Source organism: Dryas octopetala, chromosome 5 (genome assembly GCF_963921425.1).
Source record: "Dryas octopetala chromosome 5, drDryOcto1.1, whole genome shotgun sequence".
NCBI lineage: Eukaryota > Viridiplantae > Streptophyta > Magnoliopsida > Rosales > Rosaceae > Dryas > Dryas octopetala.
The window spans coordinates 13,887,753-13,913,262 of NC_141370.1; the positions used below are offsets into that span (position 1 = coordinate 13,887,753).

General features: G+C 39.2%; 2 protein-coding genes and 2 pseudogenes across 5 annotated transcripts; 2 read left to right on the forward strand and 2 right to left on the reverse strand.

Annotated features, from left to right (window-relative positions):
* LOC147284565 (uncharacterized) lies at window positions 1-5,116 on the reverse strand (annotated as a pseudogene). Its single transcript, XR_015122269.1, has 12 exons — window positions 5,018-5,116; window positions 4,880-4,936; window positions 4,743-4,796; window positions 4,544-4,609; window positions 4,356-4,442; window positions 3,664-4,251; window positions 2,762-3,238; window positions 1,774-1,835; window positions 1,590-1,688; window positions 1,378-1,464; window positions 678-1,007; window positions 1-512 (listed from the first exon to the last, which is right to left on the reverse strand). The product of XR_015122269.1 is annotated as an uncharacterized LOC147284565 (transcript).
* A 300-nt stretch (window positions 5,117-5,416) lies between these two features.
* LOC147284566 (pentatricopeptide repeat-containing protein At3g50420 pseudogene) lies at window positions 5,417-6,517 on the forward strand (annotated as a pseudogene).
* A 172-nt stretch (window positions 6,518-6,689) lies between these two features.
* On the reverse strand, window positions 6,690-11,360 carry LOC147284567 (putative inactive methylesterase 20). 3 transcript variants are annotated; one of them, XM_086242972.1, is made up of 4 exons: window positions 11,161-11,360; window positions 11,028-11,073; window positions 7,063-7,508; window positions 6,690-6,912 (listed from the first exon to the last, which is right to left on the reverse strand). In XM_086242972.1, exons 3-4 carry the CDS (start codon window positions 7,432-7,434, stop codon window positions 6,841-6,843), a joined length of 444 nt encoding a protein of 147 aa, XP_086099098.1. In that variant the 5' UTR covers window positions 7,435-7,508; window positions 11,028-11,073; window positions 11,161-11,360; the 3' UTR covers window positions 6,690-6,840. The 3 variants fall into 3 exon arrangements, 1 of the variants encoding a protein (XP_086099098.1); XR_015122268.1 differs by lacking the exons at window positions 6,690-6,912; window positions 7,063-7,508 and adding exons at window positions 9,378-9,863; window positions 10,503-10,574; XR_015122267.1 differs by lacking the exons at window positions 6,690-6,912; window positions 7,063-7,508 and adding an exon at window positions 9,378-10,574.
* Window positions 11,361-17,613: 6,253 nt separating this feature from the next.
* On the forward strand, window positions 17,614-21,388 carry LOC147284568 (Tetratricopeptide repeat (TPR)-like superfamily protein). The gene is made up of 6 exons (XM_086242965.1): window positions 17,614-17,952; window positions 18,677-18,936; window positions 19,811-20,011; window positions 20,158-20,248; window positions 20,495-20,768; window positions 20,853-21,388. Exons 1-6 carry the CDS (start codon window positions 17,663-17,665, stop codon window positions 21,186-21,188), a joined length of 1,452 nt encoding a protein of 483 aa, XP_086099091.1. The 5' UTR covers window positions 17,614-17,662; the 3' UTR covers window positions 21,189-21,388.
* Window positions 21,389-25,510: the final 4,122 nt, after the last annotated feature.

Consider the following 25,510-nt stretch of genomic DNA (forward strand, 5'->3'; position numbering starts at 1 on the left):
TTCACATTTGATACCTTGAGAATCTATTATAATTCAAATCACCTGGTAATTCTAATCTTAGATGCAGGCTTTTAACTGTGCTACAAAATGAATTTCTTCCCCTCCCTTCTTAGGAAAAAAAGAAATCAACATTAACAATTATATACAGATAATCTAAATTACCTAACGAGGCTTGTTCATCTGCTTATTCACTGCACAACGTTAATCCAAAAGTGCAATCACCTCTTCTAACAGAATCTCCATATATGGCCCCATAGAGTCATGGGGATCCAAAAGCACTCTTTCCAGCATCGTCTGTCTGACTCTGTCACAGTTGCCTTGTAACATCTTCACATAACACCTCTAAAGACTAGGCCTCACTGGTTGGCAGGATCTCATTTAATTGCTTCAACTTCAAAGGAATAAATGATGCTCCGCAAAAGTTCATGCTGGAAGTGCAAACAATAAGTTTCTCCATTCTTGGAGAAGTTTATTTCTTGTCCTCAAAACAGAGTTCCTGAAATCTTGTTAAGCTGCAAGTAAAGAGCAAGTATTTCAGTTTGGGCAAGTCAAGTTCACAAGGAATGAATGAAAGTAAAAGCGAAAGCAAAATGTTATCTGAATTTAAAATAAAATTAAACTCCATAGTAAGAGTAATCAATAGTTTGCATATTGGAACTCATTTCAAGGAGACACACCGGTTCAGAAGAACATTAGGATTGTAGGGAAACAGATTCTTTAGATCAAGACTTTCAATCGAAATTTTCAATGAAAGTAAGCACACTTTGGCTTCCTTGAAATACTGTCCTGCATTTTGAGTTTGCTTGCAGCCACCTTTATTTTCTTCGTCAGATTCATCTTCAAGAAATGTGAGAACTCCATGATTTTTCGCTGGCGCAAAAGAATCCTCTCCGCTCGAGCCATCAGATGAAACTTTTCTTTTCTTGAAAGACGATTGATTTGTAGCTTGTCCACCCACTGAAAATTCCACAAATAAGCTCCATGAATCACACACTTTACGCAAGCACCTATGACAAAGAATGGATTAAGGACATTACGAAGCAAGTCAAAGATACAATGAGTTGCATTCAAATGCAACTTTCCTGGGTCAACTGAATTTTTTTTTCTTTCCCTTCTGTTTTGCTTGTTAGTAAAGAGGTCATTTAAAGCACAGGGTTCATGCCTTGTAGGTTTTTTATTTTATTTTTATCAAAAATGCTTTATAGTTTAGTTCACCATTTTTCTTTTATTCATGATTAACCAATACAACAATAAAAGCTTATCCTGGGTAACAATCAATAGTGAACAGCAGAAAAGCTTAAGGGTTGAAACAAGCACAAAGTAGCGAACTGCAATTTAGCTTTCATAAGTTAATAGAAGGGGGACTAGAATTTTGACCTTAAAAGATATTCTGCACATCTGGTTCCGGTATCTTTTGAAATAAGGTAATCAAGAAGCACCTGATGGTCATAGCTTAACTGCAAATAGGTGAAAAAAGAAGATAATGTCAATGATTCCTTTTATACTGAATACTATTTATTTCAAATTAACAAGTAGGAAACATGCCGAGGTGCAAATGGGGGTATGTAATATGAGGATCTTGCCTCTAGAAGAATAGATGGAATAAAACTACAGGATTGAAAAGATCTGAGACACGAAAAAGCATATTGCCCTTTGAATCCTGAAATGCTCCCTTTTCCTTTCCAAACCTATATTGAACCCAAAAATTTGTTAAGAGGAATTTGTGATAATACATTTTACAAGAATGGAAAAGCAAGGATTTTTGTTACTTACTGTTCCTCTGCGGAAAAAGGTGCACAAAGCAATTGCAAGAGCACTTTGAATAATACATCATCCTACAAATCAAGAATGAGCAAAGAAATGAGGACATAGGTCTAACAAAAAACTGTAAATAATGTGGCAAAGAAGAAAAAAACACAATACTACATAATTTAGTATGCAAACTTGATGGACAAGATGATGAACATAATTAAAATCAGCTAAGATAACTGGTTGGGCACCCCCATAGAAGGAAAAGAAAGAAGGGTGAGAGGTGGGCACATACTCCACTAGAATTGATCAATAGACATCTCTGGTTCATACCCATCAATCGAAAGAGGGGACTGTTTGAGCCCTAAAAGCCTTAACTACTCATTGTCTCTTCAACCCCCGCACAGGCAGAGTAGTTGTTTGAGACCCTGGGATCAGTAACCAAAGGTCTCTGATTCAACACCCTGAACTATATGTGCATAAAGTTTACAGGTATTTACATGCATATGTTTGGCCCAAAAAAAAACTACTCATTCTTCAAATAAAACAAAAAGAATAGTCTTTTAGTTTTAGGTTCTAAAAAAATCAGCAAATCGCTAATTTAATAATCTGCATGATCTAGACGCTCCCATATTTCTTCACTGGATTTCTCAAGTTCCTTCTACTACCCAGATGAACGCACATACTGCAAAAACACTGCATGCTAAAAGTATCCAAGGATTGCACGCTAAACGAATCCAATAAATAACATATAAGTGGATGATCATCAGACCCATTTATTTTATTTTACCCTATTTGTTTCACGCCAAATGAGTAAATAAAAGACGGGGGAAAAGAAAATACACAAAGTAAAATCAAGAAGAATAATAATGAAATTTTGAGTACACTGAAACATATTACGCAATCCTCCAATGCAACAGAAATAAGCCAAATATGCTACAAAGTAGGATACACAGATATCACAAATTAAAAAATAAGTAACATCTAATGAGAAAGGGAGATATACATATACCTCTTTGATATATAGTTGGAGGAAGGATTTGGCAAAGTCAACACATATTTCAAAATACATTTCATGGTCCACCAACATATCAGTTGGAAGATGCCCTTGAAGCCACTTATAGAGCTCCACCAGACCTTTCTTTCTTCCACAACACTGCAGCTCTGCATTTGAGTCAGAGGTCAAGCATAAGTTCCAATGTGCACAAGGGCATTTCTTGTTAGTGCCTCCTTTTGAGCTAATCAAACTAAAAGAACACCTCAGTAAAAGGAAAACAGCCTGTCTTTGCAGATGTCGGGAACACAGACTATTTACTTCTGCATCAGAAACACTGGATAGAAATGGAGAGCCTTCCAGACAATCATCATGATTATACTCAAGAGTAATGGGTTGCCGCAATATCTCTCCAAAGTAATTATGGATAAGTTGCAACCATGAAACAAGAATTGGGCATTCCGGACCTTGGGAAATGAGCCTGATCATTAGCACCTGCAGAATATGTTTTGCACAATGTACCAGCAATCAAATTCTATGGTAGATAATTTAATAGATATTCACAAATAGTTCACATTCCCAACTAATTGTTGTCAAAACTAGTTAAGAACCTTGTTTTTTTTTTTTAGATTTATGTAAACATCATTGCAAAACTATCAAGATGGAGAACATATAAAATTCTCATAACAGAAATACAAAGGAAAATTTTTATAAGAGATATTTTTCCAAAAGAAGAAACAAATCTCCACTAGCATCAACCCAACTCAATTAGGCCTTTACCAGGAAAATAGTAGGTAGTAGTAACTCAATCAGGTCTTTACCCAGGAAAATAGTAGGTAGAAAGTAACTCAATTAGGCCTTTATCCCAGGAAAATTGGAGTTCCCATATTAACAAATAAAAGACTCAGGTAAGTTCATACCAATAACTTGTGTCTAAAGTATTGAGAGATGCACTTGTTATAGTTAACACAATCTGCTTGCTCACCAAGGCACCAACATAAAAGCTTGGGCACAAGGTTGATGATTGTAGCAAAAATTGGATGATGCTTGTCTACAGATCCACCTGCAGCTTCCACAGAACCACTTTGCTCAACCACGGAACAGAGAAACTGAATTAAATTTCCTAGAAACAAGGATCTTCAAAATAAAACATCTGCACCGGAGCTTTTCTGAGCATCAGCATTTGGACCAACATGAATCTCATGTAAATTCCAAGGCACAGTCGAAAGACAAGAATTGACAAAATCAAAGAACACTTCAACAAGTTCATCATCATTCTCCGACTTCAAATATTTCCGTATATCACGTAAAACCCGAACAACACCAGCCGCTACAGACCAGTCAGCATTTTCCATCTTAGGTCTTAACACAAGAACTAAACTCGATGAACCAGATCGAAGATCATCAGCTCCAGTTGTCAAAGGTGATGATAGACATGAAATCGCCACAGTGATCGCCAAATCCATACAAACACACAATAAATGGATAAAGACATCCCAGTTGCTTCCCTATAAAACACATATAGCTAAGACAATGAAGCAGAAAATACTAGTAAATTTCCAAATATGCAATATATAATTACATTCTCTGAGGCAGTGAAATTGTAACATACCAAAGCGGCCATGAATTCGCAGACAGAAACTAGAACATTGCACGCCAGATGCTTGACATATTGACTCTCCATAGTTAGCAAGACTATCTGTTGAAAAAGCAACAACATTTGAAGCTTACATAGATTGTGATACGAAAAATATATGATTCATTTAAAAAAAAAAAAAAATTGGAAAAAATTGAACTTACCAAGTGAGTTACGATTTTTCTCAGACACATGCAATCACTCTCACAATCTAATCCTACCACCACGCCCTGATGACAAGATTAAGATAACACTTAAAAGTTTACACCTTTGCGGAGTTTTATCGCTACAGAAAGTCCAATTTGCAGCTTAGAGAGAGAGAGAGAGAGAGAGAGAGAGAGAGAGAGAGAGAGAGAGACTGACATTATCGGAGTCGGAATCGAGTGCTTGGGTCCAGAGCTTGACTTGTCGAAGAACCTGCAAGTGATTGAAATTATGGATTATATGATGTAAATGAAGACAAAGAGGATTGTGTAAAGTGGTGAAGTGCGATAGAGAACCTGAGAGAGCGTGACCAGAAGTTCTTTCTCCTTGGAGACCAAAACGACATCGTGTTCCTGCAAAGCAAAAGAGGATTGAGGTGCCGAAACAATCGAGGAAACGACACCGTATATATGGAGGAGTACGACGGAACTTACAGTGTACGGACGGAGAGAGTCATCGATCAGACGGTAGAGCCGCGAGAGCTTCGTTTCACTGCACATTTTCAATCTGCGAGGAAAAAAGAGAGCTTTTCTCTTCAGCTTCAAAACTGAGAGTCCAGAGAGGGCGAAACGGTGCGTTTTTTAAGGCTGATATATTGCAATTTGTGCTACTAACGAAACCATTCACTTTTTGGCGGGTAAAAATAAAAAAGGAAAAGCCGTTAGTCTTAACTCTTATATGACACCGTTTATGAAACCTCTTTCTTAGCAGCTCTCATACAAAAATGCGCCTCCATAACCTCACTGAAACAAGCGCGTCAACTACACGCTCTCCTCCTAAACACCATCACTGTCGGCTCGCGGACACCGTATCTGTGCAACATTATCCTGTCCATGTATGCACGATGCGGTTCACTCGGGGACTCCCGGATGGTGTTCGACAAAATGCCTCACAGAAATCTTGTTTCTTTCAATGCGCTCATTGCAGCCTATTCCCGAGATTCATACAGTGCACTTTTGGCATTTGAAGTGCTTAACCAAATGGGGGTTGAGTGTCTTAGGCCAAACTGTTTGACTTTCACAAGCTTACTACAGGCGTCTTGTACGCTTGAGGATTGGTTGATTGGCTCTTTGATTCATCCCAAGTGGTGAAATTTGGATTCATGAATGATTTATGTATTCAGACCTCTCTACTTGGGATGTACTCCAACTGTGGGGATTTGGACTCCGCGAGGAGAGTTTTTGGGGGGATTGTTAATAAAGATGTTGTCACTTGGAATTCTATGATTTTTGGGAATTTGAAGAATGATGAGATCAAGGAAGGGCTTTTGCTCTTTGATGGCATGTTGAGGACTGGAATTGTTCCTACTCAATTTACGTATTCAATGGTTTTGAATGTGTAGCAGATTAAGACATTTTTATCTGGGGAAACTCATCCACACCCGAGTCATAGTTTCAAGCACACTAGCTGATTTAGCTTTGCAGAATTCCCTGCTTGACATGTATTGCAATTCCGGTGATATCCAAGCAGCATTTAGTGTGTTTAGCGGAATGTGCAACACAGATTTGGTTTCATGGAACACAATGATTTCTGGGTATTCAGAAAACGGGGATGGAGAGAAGGCCATGGATTTGTTTGTCCGGTTGAAGAAAATGTCTCATCTTACACCAGATGAGTATACTTTTGCAGCTATCATATCCTCCACAGGCGCATACCTAATTTCTGACTATGGTAAACCTCTTCATGCCCAAGTCACAAAAACAGGATTCGAGAAGAGTGTTTTTGTTGGAACTACACTAGTGTCTATGTATTTCAAAAGTGGTGAAACTAATGACGCTCAAAAGGTCTTCTATTCCATTTCAGAGAAGGATGTTGTTCTTTGGACTGAGATGATCATGGGTTATTCGAGATTGGTTGATGGGGAGAGTGCAATTAAGTTCTTTTATGAAATGTGCCAGGAAGGCCATAAGATTGACGGCTTTGCTCAATGGTGAAACTAACGAGTAACTGATATAAATTTAAATACAAAGGATTCACATTGAAAATAGAAAGACCAAATTAATATTTTAAGCAAATTAGTGTTATGCCAATGGTGAGCAAAATTATTTTCCTAACCATTGGCATAAAATGTACACTGGAATTTATTATAGGTGGGGCCTTGGATCACCCTTTCTCTAGCATAAAACATAGCATCCATTTCCTTAGCTAAGCTTGAGACCTTAGGCAATTGTTGAGAGTGAATGAGACCTCAATGGGGCTGAGTTGATAGAGATTTGATGATAAGTACTTGGACCGAACTCACCGAAGAATATTGATGTTAAGGGTTGTTCTGCGCTTCCAAATTGTGCAAACTGAGTGTCCAACCATCCGTCTGTGGGGTCTTTTGCATCTTTTCACATAGAAGAAGACCAACCAAAGTTTTGAAATCAATTTCAATTTCAATTATCTAACTGTGCATCATAGTTCACAAATTGTCAACATAACATGTCGTATATATAGAAGTAGATATTTATAAAAGAGTTTCTTAGTGAGACAATACCTGGTCCATAACAAATGATGGCTGGTGTGTGGTGTCTGGCAAAAAGGCAGTCAAGAAAACAGCAACAGAAATGTTCTCAGGGAACTTGTCCATGGCAAGGGCCAAGTTCATGCCCCCAAGGCTATGTTCTACAAGGCCAACCCTTTCTTTGGGACCAAGTGACCCCATCAACTCCAACAGAGGCTCAGAGTACTCAGACAGTGAGTGCACATCTTGTATGGCCTTCATGTTGATGCCTGAAGCTGCAAGGTTCAGCACTGTGACCTTGTGGCCAGCAGACTCCAGCCTTGGCTTGACCTTGTACCAACACCAAGCCCCATGGCCTGCCCCATGCACTAGAACAAAATGCTTCTGGTCCTTAGATGATGTCATTTGCTCTTGTGACTCAGTGTGGGTTCTGGTGACTTGTGCCTTTTTCTCTCTTAGGTGTGGACTAGTACTTTAGGCTGTATACAAAGATGGCCAAAGTATATATATGTGCACTTTCTGTTAGAACTAGAATTTTGGGTTGTGCAATTCTTATTTGGCCATCTTGGAAAATATGATGAATCTATTTTGTTTTTTTCATACATACTTTAATTTATAATACACGGTTAAGATTAATGAAAATAAGCAGAGAAAAAACAAGCGGATGATTCATATCCGCTTCACTCTTGTACATTGTTTTCTTGACCAACTTGCACATTATTTTCTTGACTAACTTGCATATGCATTGTTGATGCAAATTTCCGTAAGAAAGTTACAACAACTTAGGGGTAGTGACCTGGCTGATCCAAAGTCCTGCTGGATGATGATGATGTGATCTTCCTGTAGACAAACACAAGATCAAAGGAGATGGACCGGTGTGGTACCAGCCAAACACGCTCCGATGATGAAGTCAGTGATGTGTGTTTGATGGTGTTTGAATGGAAGTGAGGAAGAACATGTGATGAACTTGGGAGAATGGGAAGAACAAGGCAAATGTTCTGGGTTTATTCTCAGCAAGTCCAAGTGTGTTTTTGGTAAGCCAAAGTTTGTGCAAGTGTTTGCTTTGTGATGGCTGGATGGGTGGGGATCCTGGCTTTGTGCATATAAGTTGGTTTATATAGACAAGGGAAGGTGTGGAGAGTAAGTTACCTGCATGTGATTGAGTGGCTGAGAGAGATCCACGCGTTCGGTCATAACTAGTAGCATGCACAGCTACTCACCTCCTTTGCATTCAATGCTGCATTGAATGCAAGGATGGAAGATCAGGTGGAATGCCCCAATAGTCATGGCTGTGAGCTGGAATGTCTTATCTGTCAAAGAGTCACGTCAGGTGCACTTGAGTATGGCGGTTCGTCCCAACGTGATCTTCTTTAGGATGGCGGTGGGAGGCCGAGCCGATCCGAACACATGTCCTCACGTGTAAACGTGAAACCCATGTGTGATCGGATCGGATTTAGACAAGTCGGCCAAGCCGATTAGGTAGGTAGTGCAGTGATCCTCACAAGTGAAATCCGGCCGCAACTAGGTTCTGAGATGACGATCACCAAAGCCGAGCCGATCCGAACTGGGAATGGAATGGACTGAGTTGATGTGGTGATGTGGAGATCCACGTCAGATCGTGATCGGTCATTGGTCCGGGCCGAGCCGAACCAATGGTTGAGATGATCAGGTGGTGACAAGATTGTCGAAGCACGTCTGATCGTGATCGGTCATTGGGCCGGGCCGAGCCGAACCAATGGTTGAGATGATCAGGTGCTGACAAGATTGTCGAAGCACGTCTGATCGTGATCGGTCATTGGTCCGGGCCGAGCCGAACCAATGGTTGAGATGATCAGGTGGTGACAAGATTGTCGAAGCACGTCTGATCGTGATCGGTCATTGGTCCGGGCCGAGCCGAACCAATGGTTGAGATGATCAGGTGGTGACAAGATTGTCGAAGCACGTCTGATCGTGATCGGTCATTGGTCCGGGCCGAGCCGAACCAATGGTTGAGATGATCAGGTGGTGACAAGATTGTCGAAGCACATCTGATCGTGATCGGTCATTGGGCCGGGCCGAGCCGAACCAATGGTTGAGATCATCAGGTGCTGACAAGATTGTCGAAACACGTCTGATCGTGATCGGTCATTGGTCCGGGCCGAGCCGAACCAATGGTTGAGATGATCAGGTGGTGACAAGATTGTCGAAGCACGTCTGATCGTGATCGGTCATTGGTCCGGGCCGAGCCGAACCAATGGTTGAGATGATCAGGTGGTGACAAGATTGTCGAAGCACGTCTGATCGTGATCGGTCATTGGGCCGGGCCGAGCCGAACCAATGGTCGAGGTTGTGACGCCCCGAAACTGGGAACACCACAGCGGCACCCGTCTTAAAGATCTTGAGACTATAATACCCCTTACCCCGAGTATTATATTCCCAAGCTCTCTAAAACGAGTTAAGCCCTTTTTTTTTAAGAACCCGGGTTGGATCAGAGTAGTAAAAATACAACGGAAGAAATTACTGAAAATGCCTCATATTATAAATAACAGTAAAGAGTACCAACCCGTGAGGGTTATATGTTTCAAATACACTAACCCTAATGCTACATAAAAAAACAGTAGATAAACAGATATGTCAGGATAGTCCAACCCACGCCAGAGTGATTCAGTCTTCAACAAAGTGGTGCAACAAATTGGACTCATGGATAGCCATTGGGATATGCCACCTACGAGGATGAAAGAGAAACACCACCACGGATCCAAAGAAAGGATCTAAACCAGATAGCAAGACTGAAACTGACAAGCTGCAAGTGCCACACCCACGACCTCAATCTTGGTCTCCAACAACTGGATTATCTGCACTCACAAGAGTACAGTAGGGGGTAAGCGTCACATACGTTCATCGCTTCCCCTCGAGGGAAAATCCTGGTTAGGTTTGAAGCAATACTCGAAAATATAGGATTTCAAGGAAAACAGTTTAAAAGCAATGCACACCCAAAAACAGGGTATCAATATCAATAATATTGTAACCAAAGCCAGTAATGATAAAGATAATTATGCCAATAATCAGTGAGTAAAGCCTTTGCATGCTCATACATCTTTTTCAGTGAAAATTCTTCCTGTCACGTGACATAGTTCAGAAACATACCTGCGACCGATCACATACAGGCCAACCGCCAGTATCGGAAATTCAACCACCACCTCGATACTGTGGTGAGAGTATCCATTTACCTGGTAATACCACATTGGTTAGCCTCCCCAGAAGGACATTCGACTAACCAGTCCGTACTTACCCCTCCGGAGGTTTAGGGGATCGAAACCCAAGGTCACAACACATGCCCGTTACTCTCAGGTCGTCCAAGGTATCACACAGAAAATCACACAAATATGCCATACAAAAATCATGCACATTCTCTGTGAAAGACATTTTCATATACATATAGTACGAAAATAGGCAGGAAATCCAATAACCGGGATATGGTACCTTCCCCCTACCTGCTTTACCAAAGTGTGTCCCTTGCCTGATCCCTTTCCTGTGTCTGGGTCCCACTTGTACCTGTTGGGAAACTGGAGATCCGAATCCGACGACAGCTATTAGGAACGTACTAAACGTACTCTCGGCCTTGTCTGTTAAGACCAGGTAAAATTTAGAGGTTTGGCACTAGCGTAACTTGCTAGGCTTCTCTAAATTCTTGATCCGGCATGACCCTGCTCCCCGAGGCAGACAGTCATGTCAGACCGTGTAGTTTCTAAGTTTATTTTAATTTATTGTCGAGGAGGTTGATCAGATATGAACCTTACAACGTGACCAGGTCAGTGCATGGGGAAACTGAGGGAGCTCTGGCTCAGTACCCAACGCTTGTATGCTCATGGACTGACCTTAGTCATCACGTTATTTGGTTACCACTGATATGGCCTCAATATTTATTAAGTTCATTTAATAACAACAGTTAAACGGTGTTTCGTCTATAACCACCACTTAAACAACAGCAAATTAAATAAGCTGGGTTAAAGGTATACCTGTTGAAGACTTCCCACGAGCAGAGTCTCGGTACTACTAGACTTGCTAAATAATAAGATTAAAATAGCCTAATTAACAAGAGATTTATTTAACAAAATTTTAGCAGAAATTCGACAGGGATCAAGAAATTACCTATGGAGCTCAGAAATGATTTTTTTTAAAACTTCACCAAAACATAGCCTTCACACTACTAGAATTGAAGAGCTCGTCGCCACGATCGCGTAGGCGAAATCGGATCGTCGATCGGAGCTCCAGAACTCAAGATAAACTCAAAACAAGATTGAAGAAGAGAGAGAAAGGAGGAGAGAGGAGAGAGAAGCTCTCTCTTGGGAAGCGTGCGGCTGAAATGGGATGAAAATCAGCTGGGGGGTGCGCTGCTATTTATAGGGAGGGTGAGTGAGTCAACTCGGTTGACTCATCCGAGTTGACCGGGTTGACTCAAGTCAACCGTCATAACTTTGACCAATGAGAAATTGACACGTGGCGAAGGCTTTGACACTTGGCTGCACATGCAGCCATCAGATCTTGCTGCCATGCAGCGATGGACGCTCCAGATCGTGCCACGTGGCGCGATCTGGTGATTTCCTATTTTATTTTCTTTTTCCTATATTCCCCAACTTCAAAAATTAATTAAAAATAGCTCGGGACTCAGAAAAATACCCCGAAAAATACTACGGACTCGTATCGACTAGTACTAATTAACTATGAGGTCAAATTACCAATTTGCCCTTTAGAAAAATTTCAAAAATTTCAAGCTCCACAACTAAGATAAAATGCTTTTAAAAATGAAATTTTGGGAAATTCATAAAATAATCTCCCGGACTCGGAATAATACGAGACTTGCTCCGTTGGGTTCGTGAGTAAAAGTACCACCTTTTAAAGGTCTAACTTGGGTCAAAACTCTAGTCAAAGTTGGTCAAACAATTAAAGCTTAAGGTGAAAAATACGATTTTCCGCCCAACAATTTCTAGAAAAATTCTAGAAATTAAAGAAAAATTCCAAAATAAATTTGGAAAATTTTGGGTCTCACAGAGGTGATCAGGTGGTGACAAGATTGTCGAAGCACGTCTGATCGTGATCGGTCATTGGGCCGGGCCGAGCCGAACCAATGGTTGAGGTGATCAGGTGGTGACAAGATTGTCGAAGCACGTCTGATCGTGATCGGTCATTGGGCCGGGCCGAGCTGAACCAATGGTCGAGGTGATCCGGTGGTGACAAGATTGTCGAAGCACGTCTGATCGTGATCGGTCATTGGGCCGGGCCGAGCCGAACCAATGGTTGAGGTGATCAGGTGGTGACAAGATTGTCGAAGCACGTCTGATCGTGATCGGTCATTGGGTCGGGCCGAGCCGAACCAATGGTCGAGGTGATCCGGTGGTGACAAGATTGTCGAAGCACGTCTGATCGTGATCGGTCATTGGGCCGGGCTGAGCCGAACCAATGGTTGAGATGTGACTGGAGAAAGATGATCTCCAGATCCGAGCCGAACTGATGGTGTCCGAAAAAGATGATCTCTCGAATTCCTAGTGGATCCCAATGTCGGTTCGGATCGGATATGGGTAACCCGGAGATAAGAGCCGATCTCAGATGTACATGTTGTTGGCATTTGCTGAGCTAAGATGATGACACAGATGGCTGGGTCTGACCAAGTTGACCATCAAAGAGTCTGAGCAAAAATGGGACCTGGTGTGCCACGTGTTGGTCTGTGTTTGGCCATTGAATCCATGTGGATTTATCCACAAACATGCATTCTTTTTTTTGTTTCTTGACTTGCGCTCACACTTGTTTATTTTGGACATCGACAAAGCATAAATACTTTTTTAACTAGTAGAGTTATAAATCTCACTTCAACATAATTAGATTAATGAATAATTTTGGGTTTTTTTTTTTTTTTAAGTACAAAACGAAAAAACCCAGCCCACCTGCAAAACACACAGTGACAAGCTGGTTCACTTTAATGAGCCGAGCACTCGGCACCTTCACCGAGTACTCAGTATCATTCACCGAGCGCTCGGCAATTGCCACTGTGCGACAGTAACTATTCGAATTGCATAAAACACCTGTGTTATAGTGTTACTAATTGGCACTGTGCGATAGTAACTATTTGAATTTATAATTGCAATTTGCCAAGTTTAAAAAAAAAAAAAAAAAAAAAACATGAAAGCAGATATAACATGGGCTTTATTTGTACAAAGTGGACTTAATTATCATTGCAACTTTTTAGATAAATTTGTTTATCATTAAGGGCTGAAAAATAGACTTTAGAGTAATTTATCTAATAATTTTCACATATTTTTTTAAGAATAATAATTAATTATAATTTTCACAAATAAACTTAAAAATAAAAAATTGAAACCAAGGGTCAAGTGCATTTATCCTTAGCAACTGGTCATAAATTGTAATTTGAAAATCGCAAGAATTCATATTGTTCAAAGTGACTCAATAAAATGTGGCTCACTCACAATATTCATTACAGGATGGGGCTTTAGATCACCCTCTTCTTTAGCATAAAGCACAGCATTAATTTTTTAATTAGGGTGAGCCCTTAGCCCACCATGCTATTGTTGATCTGCTTCATTAGTTGAGAAAATAAAAAAAGTGCTAAAAACCCAGCTAATTAAAGACAATTAAGTGTACTTATGTACTATATCCAGAAGAGAATTGCAAAGCTCTTGGGGTTTTGAAAACATTGGCATATGATCAGCACCCTCAATCTCCGCTACATTTGAAACGCTGCCGTTTTCAATCATCCATCTCTGGTATTCCACTGGTATTGTCAAGTCTTCGATGCAAACCACATAAACTCGTGTAACCGACCCATATCCCTCGTTGGAGAATTTCTTCGTCTTAGACAAGTCTTGAAGAAAGAGTGAGCTTGGCCTTGCCAAACTCTTGGCAAGTTCGAGATCCTTTGATATATGTGCAATGTAGTTATATCAGAACAGAAAATTGATACTTATATAATATGGGATTTACTGCGAAATAAAGAGGAATTCTCTTATATGTATAAAAAATATGAGCATACATATATAAGCACGAAAAATGTGAGCCATTGAATTGAGAATCACCTATATATTGAATTCTTACAATTCAGTTACTCACCTTTTGCTTGCATGTATGCTCTTTTTTCATGCTTATAAAAGAATTCTGAAATTATTTATCATTTTTTATACCGTTTTGGCATGATTGTCAAGATAGGGTAGTGGAGAAGCCAAACTATAGAATTGGGGTGAGCTATGGTATTAGGAGAAAAACTTTAATTGAACCATCTTATATGTTTATGTGTTTCTCTCTCATCACCTAATTTGATAAATACATTGGACGTATAGGACTGTTCTATAGAAGGTTTTTTTTTTTTTTTGGTTACATGTAGGGGAGGGCACAGTATGGTATGGTACGGTATGAGCTCCATACCGATACCATACCGAAATTTTTATTCGGTACGGTATCGGTACGGTATAGACATTTTTAAAACTGGTACCATACCATACCAGTGTTCTATGAATTCGGTATGGTTCGGTATGGTTTCGGTATATACCAACATTTTAAACTTTTTTTTTTGGTCAAAAAACAATATTTAACAAAAAAAAAAAAAAAAACTTTTTCCCAACCAAAAGATAAAACAAAACCCAACTTGTACGTTCCTTTCATTTCTGTTGTGAACTATGACTGATGGTATTGATCCTTAATTAACCATCAAACGACTAATTAAGCACATATATAATTATAACCTAATTCATCATCAACCAGTGTAAACACAAAATTAGAAAAGAAAACAACTGATCATAAATCACACACCATTCTATATATATATATATATATATATCAATGCCAAAGAAACTACAACAATGACAAAAGGAAGATTAAAACTATAAAACACAAGAGCAACTCAGACCTAAGTATAGAAAGCATGATAATGAAATATATATTAAATAATTAAATTAAAAATATATCGGTACGGTACGGTATTTCACGGTATTGAAAGTTTCATACCTATACCATACCGATTTAGACTCGGTACGGTACGGTATCGGTACGGTATATAATCGGTATTATTTTTCGGTATAACATTGACACGGTACGGTATGGTATGAGTTCGGTTTCGGTAGTAAATGCCCACCCCTAGTTACATGGTAGCCTTAACGCCCAAGAAGAAGAGACAACCTAACTAGCTAGAGCTCTGGCGCTGCCTACACCCAAGAGGTCAGAAGCTAACAGGGGGACAAGGGAAGGGGGAGGAGTATCAAACGAGCATTAGGGGATGTGGACTTGGGCTTAGAACTTGGAACGTGGGGTTGAGGTGGGCTGAGTCTTGTGGGCTACAAAATATACTTAGGCTTTCTAGTGGGCTTGGATGGGCTTGATCAGGCTATGGCACAGTTATGGCCCGGCCTAGCAATCTATACTTTTGATCCTGAGTAGGCTATATTGGTCTTTTTCTTCATGTAAAAAATGGTTAGTTAACTAATTTCTTACCCCAAAAAAAAAAATAAAGAAAGAAATATCATTTTGCATAATGATTTTTCTCTTGGATCATTTGTCTTGTAAGTGTGTGCATGTAAAAATATGAGAGAGAAATATACCTCAACGGGTTAGGCCCCGTTTGGGATTGCGGTGGAGGACCCAAAAGCTGTTGTGGATGACAATTCTCAATCACCTACAGCAATTTTGGTGTTTGGTAAAAAAATAAAAAACTACTTTTTCCCACAATTCTCAACTCTCCACGGCAAAAACAGAAAGCAGGTTTCTAGGTGCTTTTGAAAGCTGCAGTGACTCACAACAATAATGAATATTTTATTTTACCCATAATATCCTCATTGATTTCTCTAATTTTTATTTGTCTATTTTAAATTAAAAAATATGTTCATTGTTAGTTATATTTTATATTGTGATAATTAATTATGATATTTTATTTATACGATTAAAATTATAATATACCTAAAAAAATAATAGGCATTCTTATTTAATAATGTTGTTCTTAGAAATTAATGCTAATAAAAATTTGTAGTAAAAAAATTTCAAAAACAAGTAAACAACACATTTTATTTTTACCAAACAAATAAGTGAAATGCACTTTCAGCATCATGTCCATTTTAGTAATTATACACAGTCACAACATTTTTATATTAACATTTATCAAATACTTTGATACTGTTTTTTACACTCATAGCACTTTTGAAAACATAGTTTACCAAACACTCAACTGCTTTACTTTACAGCTGACTTTACTTCACAACTATTTTTTCTCACAGCAATACCAAACTGGCCCTTAGTATTATTGATAATTTGTGTGTCACTTGGCTCCAATTTTTAATCAACTTGGTTAAGTTTTTCACCTATCTTACTTATAGATTTATGTCTCTCATTATTGCATTTGGACTTTTTTATTTTTGCAAATTTGTATTGGCAAAAATACTCTTCTAAAATTTGCAATTTATAAGTCCCATCAACAAATGAGATAAAAAAATAATAATAATAAGATAACTAACACAAAAATGGTTTAAGGGTTAAAGAAAGACAAAATAAAATTTAGGAAACAAAGTGTGACACTAGTGATAATTAAGGCTCATTTGCCACTGCTTTAAGAACTATAAAAAACGATTTTGGTAGCATTTTACAGGAATAAATAAAAGTATTTTTGAGTTATAAAAGTGTTTTTAATTGATTTTTTGAGAAGCAACTATAAAGTGCTTCCTCATGGAGTAGGGGTGGGCATCAGTCGAGTTAGGACCTAAATCGCCAATTGCCCCGAGGGTTACGAGTTAGAGTGTCATAGCCCTTAACTGTCTGCAATCTTGTTGATCGGCTTAGTTTAGGATGTGGTCGGGTTGCAAGTTACAACATTTTGGTTTCGGGTTGTGTTTCCAGTGAGGTGAAGGTGGTGATCAAAGAGAAGAGATGCACACGAGAAAAGGAGGAAAGAGGAAAAGTTGAGATCAGCGAGGCGTGTACGCGAGAAGAAAGGAGATCGAAAAGAGGAGAAAGCAGATCAGAGAGAGGATATAGCATATCAGAGAGAGGAGAGAGGAGAGAGTAGAAGAAGATGAGGTCACTCATCACAGTGAGTTTGTGAGGACTGAGAGGAGAAAAGAGAGAATACTTAAGAGAGTGAGGAGTCAGGCGAGCCTACAAGTTAATGGGTGGAAGAAAGCCCAACTAAAACCTACCCAACAAATTTTGAGCACAGCCGAGCCGAGTATATGGGCCAGTTTCTTCCGGTGTGACATGGGCCCTACTTGAGTAGGTTTGAGTTGTCGATTTGGCAGGTCAGTCGAGTTTGTGCTCAACCCTACATGCAGCGCTTCCAAGTGCTTTTGCATTAAGCATTATATTTTTTATAAAACTTTATATGTGCTTTTGAGCATAAGTGTTTTTAATAAAAACGTTACCAAGCTTTTTTTAAGAAATAGTACCAAACGAGCCATTAGTGTTGAAAACAAAATTTGCTTTATTTTATTTTAAACGGACCTAGTAAATGACCAATATACCCCTATATAGTGTTTGAAACAAGACGAAACGTTTCGGGGTTAGCTAAAGACAAAAAACCAGGGGCTCATTTTCATTTTCCCTCTATAAATTGGGGTTTCTATGTCCATTTTTCCGCCAGAAAAAAGCGGGTTTTGATTTTGAAGCCATGGCGGAGGAAGCGTCGGCATCAGTGGGCGAAACCCTTACCCAGAACGCGCTGGAGACTCAGACGTCCAACGAGGCCACCATAGAGATAGCTCAGGGAGGAGGCACCGAGTCCACCTGCAACAATGGCCACAACGTCGCGGAAGCTTCAGCTGTCAGTTCCGGTGGAGACCTCGACGAGAAGAAGTCGCTGGAGTTGGCCGACGAGTTGATGGAGAAGGGCTCCAAGGCACTTGAAGACTCTGATTTCGGCGAGGCCACCGAGTACTTCAGCCGTTCCTTGGAAATCAGGTTAGGGTTTTTTGTTTCATGCTTTTTCTTGCTTGTTTTATTTTTATCTTCTGTTTGGTTGCTTAGAAATTGGGCCCTCTGGACGTTATTTTTCATTTTTGGTGTCTGTATGTGGGTGTGTATAATTAAGCAGAGAATACTGGTGGGGTTTTGCTGATGGTGTAATATATATTCTTTGGTTTATGTTTCCTGGAATTTTCTTAGCCAAACCCTTTTATTGGCATTTTATTAAAAGTAGAACATGAATCCTAACTGCAGATAATTTACTGATTTTGTTTGCGCTTCCATTTCCTTGGGTTGAATTGGACTCTGTAGGGATTCCTGATGGTGAAATTAGTATGAAATATGCTTGATGGAAGTAGTATAAAATGTCTTTTGAATTAATAGTTCTTGATTTAATTAAGAAAACATACAGGCACAGTAATTTGCATATTTTGGAAACTGGTATTGTGCCGGTGAGCCACATTGAGAGAACAATTTAGGTGCCACATCATGAATTTCGTAGAGTACCAATTTATTAACCTTTCTAATATTGTTGCATGTACTGGTGATGCTTCTGAGTAGCTAATGTGTATTGGATTTCGTATGTTTTCCATCATTACTACTCTCATTTGATCTCCATTTTGTCATTATCAGATGACCTATATGCTTCTCTATTAGGTACTCCTCTTCTTTAGAAACACTTTACAGATGCTAAGTATTATAATTATGTCAATAAATCCAGGGTTGCACATTATGGTGAACTTGCTCCCCAGTGTGTCGATGCATACTATTTGTACGGATGTGCACTGCTTTACAAAGCTCAAGAGGATGCTAATCCATTGGTTTGTGTACCCAAGAAGGAGGGTGAAGCTCAACAAGAGTCTGCTAAGGTTGGATCTGCTAAGAATGTTGTAAATGGTGAATCTTCCACAGCTTCTGTTTCAAGTAATGCTGAAGTGGATGAAAGTTTTAGTCATCAGGAAGGAGCAGCGGATGATGGTGGTATGTCACTTGTGATGGTCATTGATCATAAATCATCTTAAATAATAAATAAAATCTTTTCATGAACTTTGTGTTGGCACTCAATCATTTCTTTCAAAATTATTTCACATTATATGCATTTGATATGCATCGGTTTTATATAAATATATAAACCAATGATATTCTAGTCATGTCTTCCTGTAGACAATGTTTTTTCTACAACTGTTGAACATGCATCAGAGAGTGTCTACCTCTGCCTGATGGAACCATAGCTGCTTGCATAGAGTCTGCTCCTCTGTGCCACCTCAGATCCATTGGAAAAATATAAATGAATTATGCATTATGTTAAGGAACACATCATGAGTACACCATCCTACTTTAATTCAGATATGATAATCTGAAAAGAGACAATGTTCTGCACCTGTGCAGCTGAAGAAATGTCAACTTCTATCATGTGTGTGTGCATGTCCTCTAATTTAGATATTCAATAAATTGTAGTATCATATAATCAATGTTTTAGAAATTCAGGTTGTGTGTTTAACTTATTTGACAGTCTATTTCTTTGCAAGATACTGAGAAATACAGGGCTCTCTCATACACACACAAAAACACAAGTTTAGAATAAGGTCAATTACCTGAAAAAATATAGTAGGACTTGAAAAGGATACAAGGGACATAAATTTATATATACTAAGATTGCATAGAGTAAGATGATTTTTTATGTCCCAAAAATGATGGGTAAGACGTTGAAAATGACTTCATTTAAAATACCAATTGAACTATAAGTTTAAAGCATTTCATTTACCGCACCCGGGTCTGCATATTCTGGATTTTCTTTTATCATTGTAGTTATCATCTGCGTTATTAACCGTTGCTCATTTCCTTTTTGAGGCAGTTACCAGTGGAAAAGACCAGGATGAAGATGATGAGGATAGTGATGTTGAGGATCTGGCTGAAGCAGATGAAGATGAAACTGACCTTGATTTGGCATGGAAAATGCTAGATGTTGCTAGAGCAATTGTCGAAAAACACTCGGGTGACACATTGAAGAAGGTAGACATATTATCAGCTTTGGCAGAAGTTGCATTGGAAAGAGGTCTGCTATGTACTCATTATTTTTGAATTGAGATCTGCATATCTTTCCTTAGGTGTAGAGGTTTTTGAACTTCCATCTAATTATTTTGGTGCATGTATTTTGATTCTGAAAGCATTTTATTGGGCTTAAATTGTTGCTCCCTGTAGAGGACTTTGAAACTTCTCTCAGTGACTACCAGAAAGCATTATCCATTTTGGAGCAGTTGGTTGAGCCTGACAGTCGACGTGTAGCTGAGCTGTATCCTATTCAAGATTGAAATCTTTGAAATGCTTTGTTTGGATAGCTGAAATCCTCCCTTTCAATTTTTTTTTTTTAATAAATGATCTGTTTAATATATTTATTTGGTCAGTTGGTCTTTCGGTTCATAATAGTTACTAATAAGAGGTACTCCACCCCCCCCCCCCCCCCCTTTTTTTCTCATGACATTTTAATTTTCCCCATTCCCCTTCGGTCAGAACCCGTGTCCTTAACTGGAAAATTCAGAAATTTCCGAATATGTTTGTGCCTAGAGATCGGCTCTAAGCCTGAGGAAGCGATTCCATATTGCCAGAAGGCTATATCAATTTGCAAGTCTCGGGTGCAGCGGCTTATGAATGAATCAAAGAGTTTCTCAGGATCAACAGCATCATCATCTGCTTCTGAATTGGATCAGGGTGTCCAGCAGTCCTCAAATGTGACCGAGTCTGATAACACTGTGACAGATAAACAGGCAGACATTGAAACACTGACTGGACTGTCTGGTGAGCTGGAAAAGAAGGTAATCTAACTTTTTTTGTTTTAAAACAAAAACATAAACAATCATGTTTTTATTTTTCTGAGTTGTGCCTTTTTGAGTCTGTAGCTTGAAGATCTGCAACAACTGGCCTCAAACCCAAAATCAATTCTTGCTGAGATTCTGGGAATGGCGGCTGCCAAGGGAAAAGGCACTGAGAAGAGTTCATCATCTTCAGCAGTGCTGCGCTCCTCACAGATGGGCACTGCTAACAGCAATGCAGGTTTTGACTCCCCAACTGTTTCCACTGCTCATACGAATGGATCTTCTGGAGTCACACATCTCGGTGTGGTAGGAAGAGGAGTCAAGCGAGTGTTGATGAACTCAGGCACGGCAGAATCAAGCCCAGAGAAGAAACCTGCTTTGGATTCATCACAAGATAAGGGTGAGGGGAATGCGTCATGAAGGTTGTGGGTTGTGGTAAGGTTTTGAGATATCTCTGTTGGATTCAAGATTTTAGTGGTGCAAACTAGTAGATTTTTGTATGGTAATAAATCTTAGTACTGAAATATTGAGATCATGGACGCCTCACTGGCCATGTTTATGCATAATTTGCAAGATACCTTTATATATATACAACCCTCTAGTCTAGAGTGGTCATGCTAGTGTAGTAGTAGTAGTAGTAGTAGTGTGTGTAGCTGACTGTCTTGCTGATCATGGGCTCACCCTGGATTTGGGCTGTCCTTTCCTCTAAAGCCCGTACCTTTCTTTTTGATGGTGTGACGGGCCTGATGAGGCCCGATATATTCAGAGTGTATAAACTAGAAAGTGTAGTTTTGTTGTTCTAGCCTTCGGCCAGGCATTAACAAAAAAATATAAAACCGTTATTATTAAATTTTGACAATGTTTATGAACACAGTAGCTGGTGATCATGTTAGACAGACCTGATGGTTCGTGGGTCCATTTCACAGTTGCTCAGAATTAATTCCATACATGAACCATCCACGATAAGCACTAACATATTAAAATTAAAAGCCAATTCATTCATGAATGCATCATGTATTGGAAATAACTCCACTCCATGCATGAGTCACTAGTCATGTTTTTCATGTGCTAATTGGGATTCCTAGGACCTCCACTTAAGTAGAGGGTGAACCCAACAATTGCATCACCAATTACAATAATATATAATTAATTAAGCCTAGCTAGAGCACTAAACTACAAAAGCATCTTGATTAATAAGACACATTGTAAAAGTGTGCGGAAATTCCTGACAAATGCATTGGCTGTAGCCAATAAAATATGGGTATTATTATTTTGAAAGGAATAGCAGAGTGTAGAAACCCCAAAATAATCCAACACAGTTGACAATACCAATAGCAGATGCAGAAACCCAATTCAAATCAAGCCAAACAATATGATCTTAACACACATCTAAATAAATAAACAAAGAGAGATGAAAGAAACAAAATGAGAAAACTTTGTTTTTACACTCAGAAATCTCGAGGTAAATCTAAGATCACTATTTCGAGTCAAGAGATAGATAAATAGACACTGATGGGTACATTTGTGGTGTGTTTGGATGGAGGAAAAAAACTCGGAATTTAAACAAAACTCAGTATTTAAGAAATTACATGCTCTAATTTCTTTGTTTGGGTTAATAAATACAGAATTTTGTAAATTCTAGGTGGAAAAAAACTTGGAATTTGAAGACTGTAAATTCCAACTTTAAATTCCACCTAAATTGGTGTCATTTTCAAAATTCCAATTTTTACACAAGAAAAATAAATCGTGTCGACCATGTTGACACTGCTGCCAACGTCACCACCACTAACACCACCACCCCCGCCACCACCCCCGCTGCCGCTGCCGCCACCACCACCAACACCAACACCAAGATCGCCACCACCGCCATCACCGTCACCACCACCACCATCACCGTCACCGACGCCACCACCATCACCGCCATTTCCAACACCGCCATCGCCACCGCCAACACCCCAATTTTAGCCACCACCATTTCTTCTACCGCTTGTGGGCCATTACCCCTATCAATTTGGTCAACTCACCATAAACATCATTTTTGTTGTTGCCACCATCACCATCACTCTTTTGAATTAATGTATCAAAAATTAAAACTACCATAAATTCCGTGTTTAAACTCCATTATGTTTACATGTTATCCAAACAAGAGAATTTACATATTCTAGAATTTTAAATCACATCGTTTTAAATTCCGTTATTTGTGAATTCCTTAGTAATTTCAAAATACTTCATCCAAACGCACCATTGAGGAATTGAACCTCATCCCATATAATTCTATTACACTCTCTTGGTAGATAACAAAAATACAAAAATCTTAGAAATTGGCTTAAGCAAACAAAGATTTAAACTTCTCAACTAGAACACTTTCCTCCAAGTAAGCTCTATCCGATTCTTCAACCAGTGGGCGAGACAATAATAATCATAAGTGGGTGAGCTTGGTTTAATTTACAACAGAAAGTGGGTGAGCTTAATTAGTTTAATTTCTAAGGGTGAGCTTTTTTACAAGAAAAGACTAATTTTATTTAGAATCAAGATCGATTACATGATACTTAGACTGAATAGAATCTATAAGCCCTGCAAGGTCATCCTCTAACCAAAAGAACATTTCATGCTCCTTCAACACAAAAGGAGCAATCGATTCTATTACGTTGTCTTGGTTGATAAAAAAAATCCAAGAGATTAACTTGAGCCAACAAAGATCTAACTTTCTCAACTAGAACACCTTCGGCCGCTAAGCAAGCTTCGTCTGACCAGGGACGGATCCACCACGGGGTGCTGGAAAAGCCTTGCCAAACTCGCCAGGTTGGCCGCCTGGAATGACCACCTGCAAGTACGCCCACAACTTGTTCGACGAAATGTCTGAATGGTTATGAGGCTTTTTTCACTTTAAAAAAAAAAAAAATTGAGTAAAGAAACAAATAGGAGCCCGATGGGTGTTCACCATTTATGCCCAATTCAAATTTTCTCAAACCCTAACCCCTTACTCAGCACCATCTACCGCCGCCTTACCCGCCTGCGACTTGCCGCCTCCAGTCGGGTTTTACATTATGACCCCCTTGGGATAAAATTTCTAGATCGGTCAAAAAGTCTGACTCTTCAACTAGTGGGTGAGATATCAATAATGACAAGTGGGTAAGCTTGGTTTAATTTACAACAGAGAGTGGGTGAGGTACTGAGGTTAATTTGTTTAATTTGGAATAGAAAGTAGGTGAATTACACTATGCAAAGCCAATAAGCGATAGCTTCAACAATAAAGGTGTCATACCTATCAGTATTCAGTAGCATTTGGGACAAACAAGTCGATGATATCCAAGTGACAGAGATAGTATATATATAACTGGAATTGGATAAGAGAGAAGGCCGAGCATCAAAGTATCAAACCATATATACCCCATCCACGCAAAGCTTGAGTTGAAATTAAGAGTTGCCAAAAACGATGTGTTATAGGGTGGATTGCAAACAGTGTGGGAAGTTCTCTTGGGGTGGGTGTGGCAAACACTTGACCACTCTCTACGCCAGCATCGATAAGGGCAAGCACTGCATGTGCCGCTCATGGCCTGGCGTTGTTATTCCCTCCACAGAGACAGCGACCCAGCAACAATCGGTGGCCTCAGCCTCAGGTAATGAGCTCAATCTTAAGATGAATATGAAATGTGAGGGAGTGTTCGGACGCTCGTGGTTAAAACAACGTTCAAACAATCTCTTACAACTTGTATTAATCTCACATCTGACATCTCTCGTCCTGCATTAGAAAATTCTTGTATGAGTAATATTGATACTATATATTGTATAGAGTATTTGCTATGTATGTATCATCAAATTTCAATTGAAAATTTTTCGTTAATCACATAATTTAATATATTATATTGTTAAATTACCAATTTAAAACACTACACATAACTATACAGTCTATACCATATAAGCACCAATATATGTAGCTAGCTATATCATCCAACAAGCTAGTGTCTTTGTGGTGTTTGATATAAATCCCATTGCCCAATATTGATTGATCCATGATATTTGTTTGTGCAGCCACAAGTAGCTAGCATCTTGAAGATGCATGTATGAATGCTGGCCAGCGGTGGCGGCAGCATAAATAATGATAGCTGAAGTCTTTTAGATGAATATCATCGTATCCATCTAGGCTCTGGTTGATCAGTTGTCTTCAGATTTAGTGTGATATCAATAAATGTTAGTGAAGGTGTATGTGGTCAAGACACATTTGACCAACTCCATCCTGCCTTTTTTATTTTCCTAGTGTACGGATTGCACAACAATAATAATAGAATTATCATATTCTTCTAATCTTGTGGTTAGTGCTCATTAATGCTTCAACTTACCGTTCTAGTCATGGGTTTTGGTGCCATTTTTGGATGGTTTGTCATGGTTTTTGTGCTCCCTTCAACCCACTTGCAATTGTTTAATAACAGGTACATTATGGGAGGGAGAGAGAGAGAGAGAGAGATCTGAAATTTAGACAGCTTAATACTATCAAAGAGATGTGAATTTCTAGCAGTGGGGTGCACCAATCTTCCCAAATAAAACACAGCGACCCACATAGTCTTTTGTCGCCAACTCAGTGTGTTGTGATTTTCTTCTCTTTTTGAAAATTTTGGGTCTTTATGGTTTGGCATTTTATTGTCTGTCTCAAATAAGCTACCCTATCCTTCTTTTGTGCATTTTGTCTAATGTTTAGTCACCAAACCACGTGAATGCAATAATAAAGGGCTCATCACAAATTC

Excerpts from the sequence above, each read along its gene's own strand:
- LOC147284567 (XM_086242972.1), bottom strand. The coding sequence starts at position 7,434 with ATGACATCATCTAAGGACCAGAAGCATTTTGTTCTAGTGCATGGGGCA. Across the intron at positions 6,913-7,062 it reads CATCATTTGTTATGGACCAG|ATGCAAAAGACCCCACAGAC; the intron begins GTATTGTCTCAC and ends CTATGTGAAAAG.
- LOC147284568 (XM_086242965.1), top strand. The coding sequence starts at position 17,663 with ATGGCGGAGGAAGCGTCGGCATCAGTGGGCGAAACCCTTACCCAGAAC. Across the intron at positions 20,249-20,494 it reads AGTCGACGTGTAGCTGAGCT|AAATTTCCGAATATGTTTGT; the intron begins GTATCCTATTCA and ends TGGAAAATTCAG. Across the intron at positions 20,769-20,852 it reads CTGGTGAGCTGGAAAAGAAG|CTTGAAGATCTGCAACAACT; the intron begins GTAATCTAACTT and ends TTGAGTCTGTAG.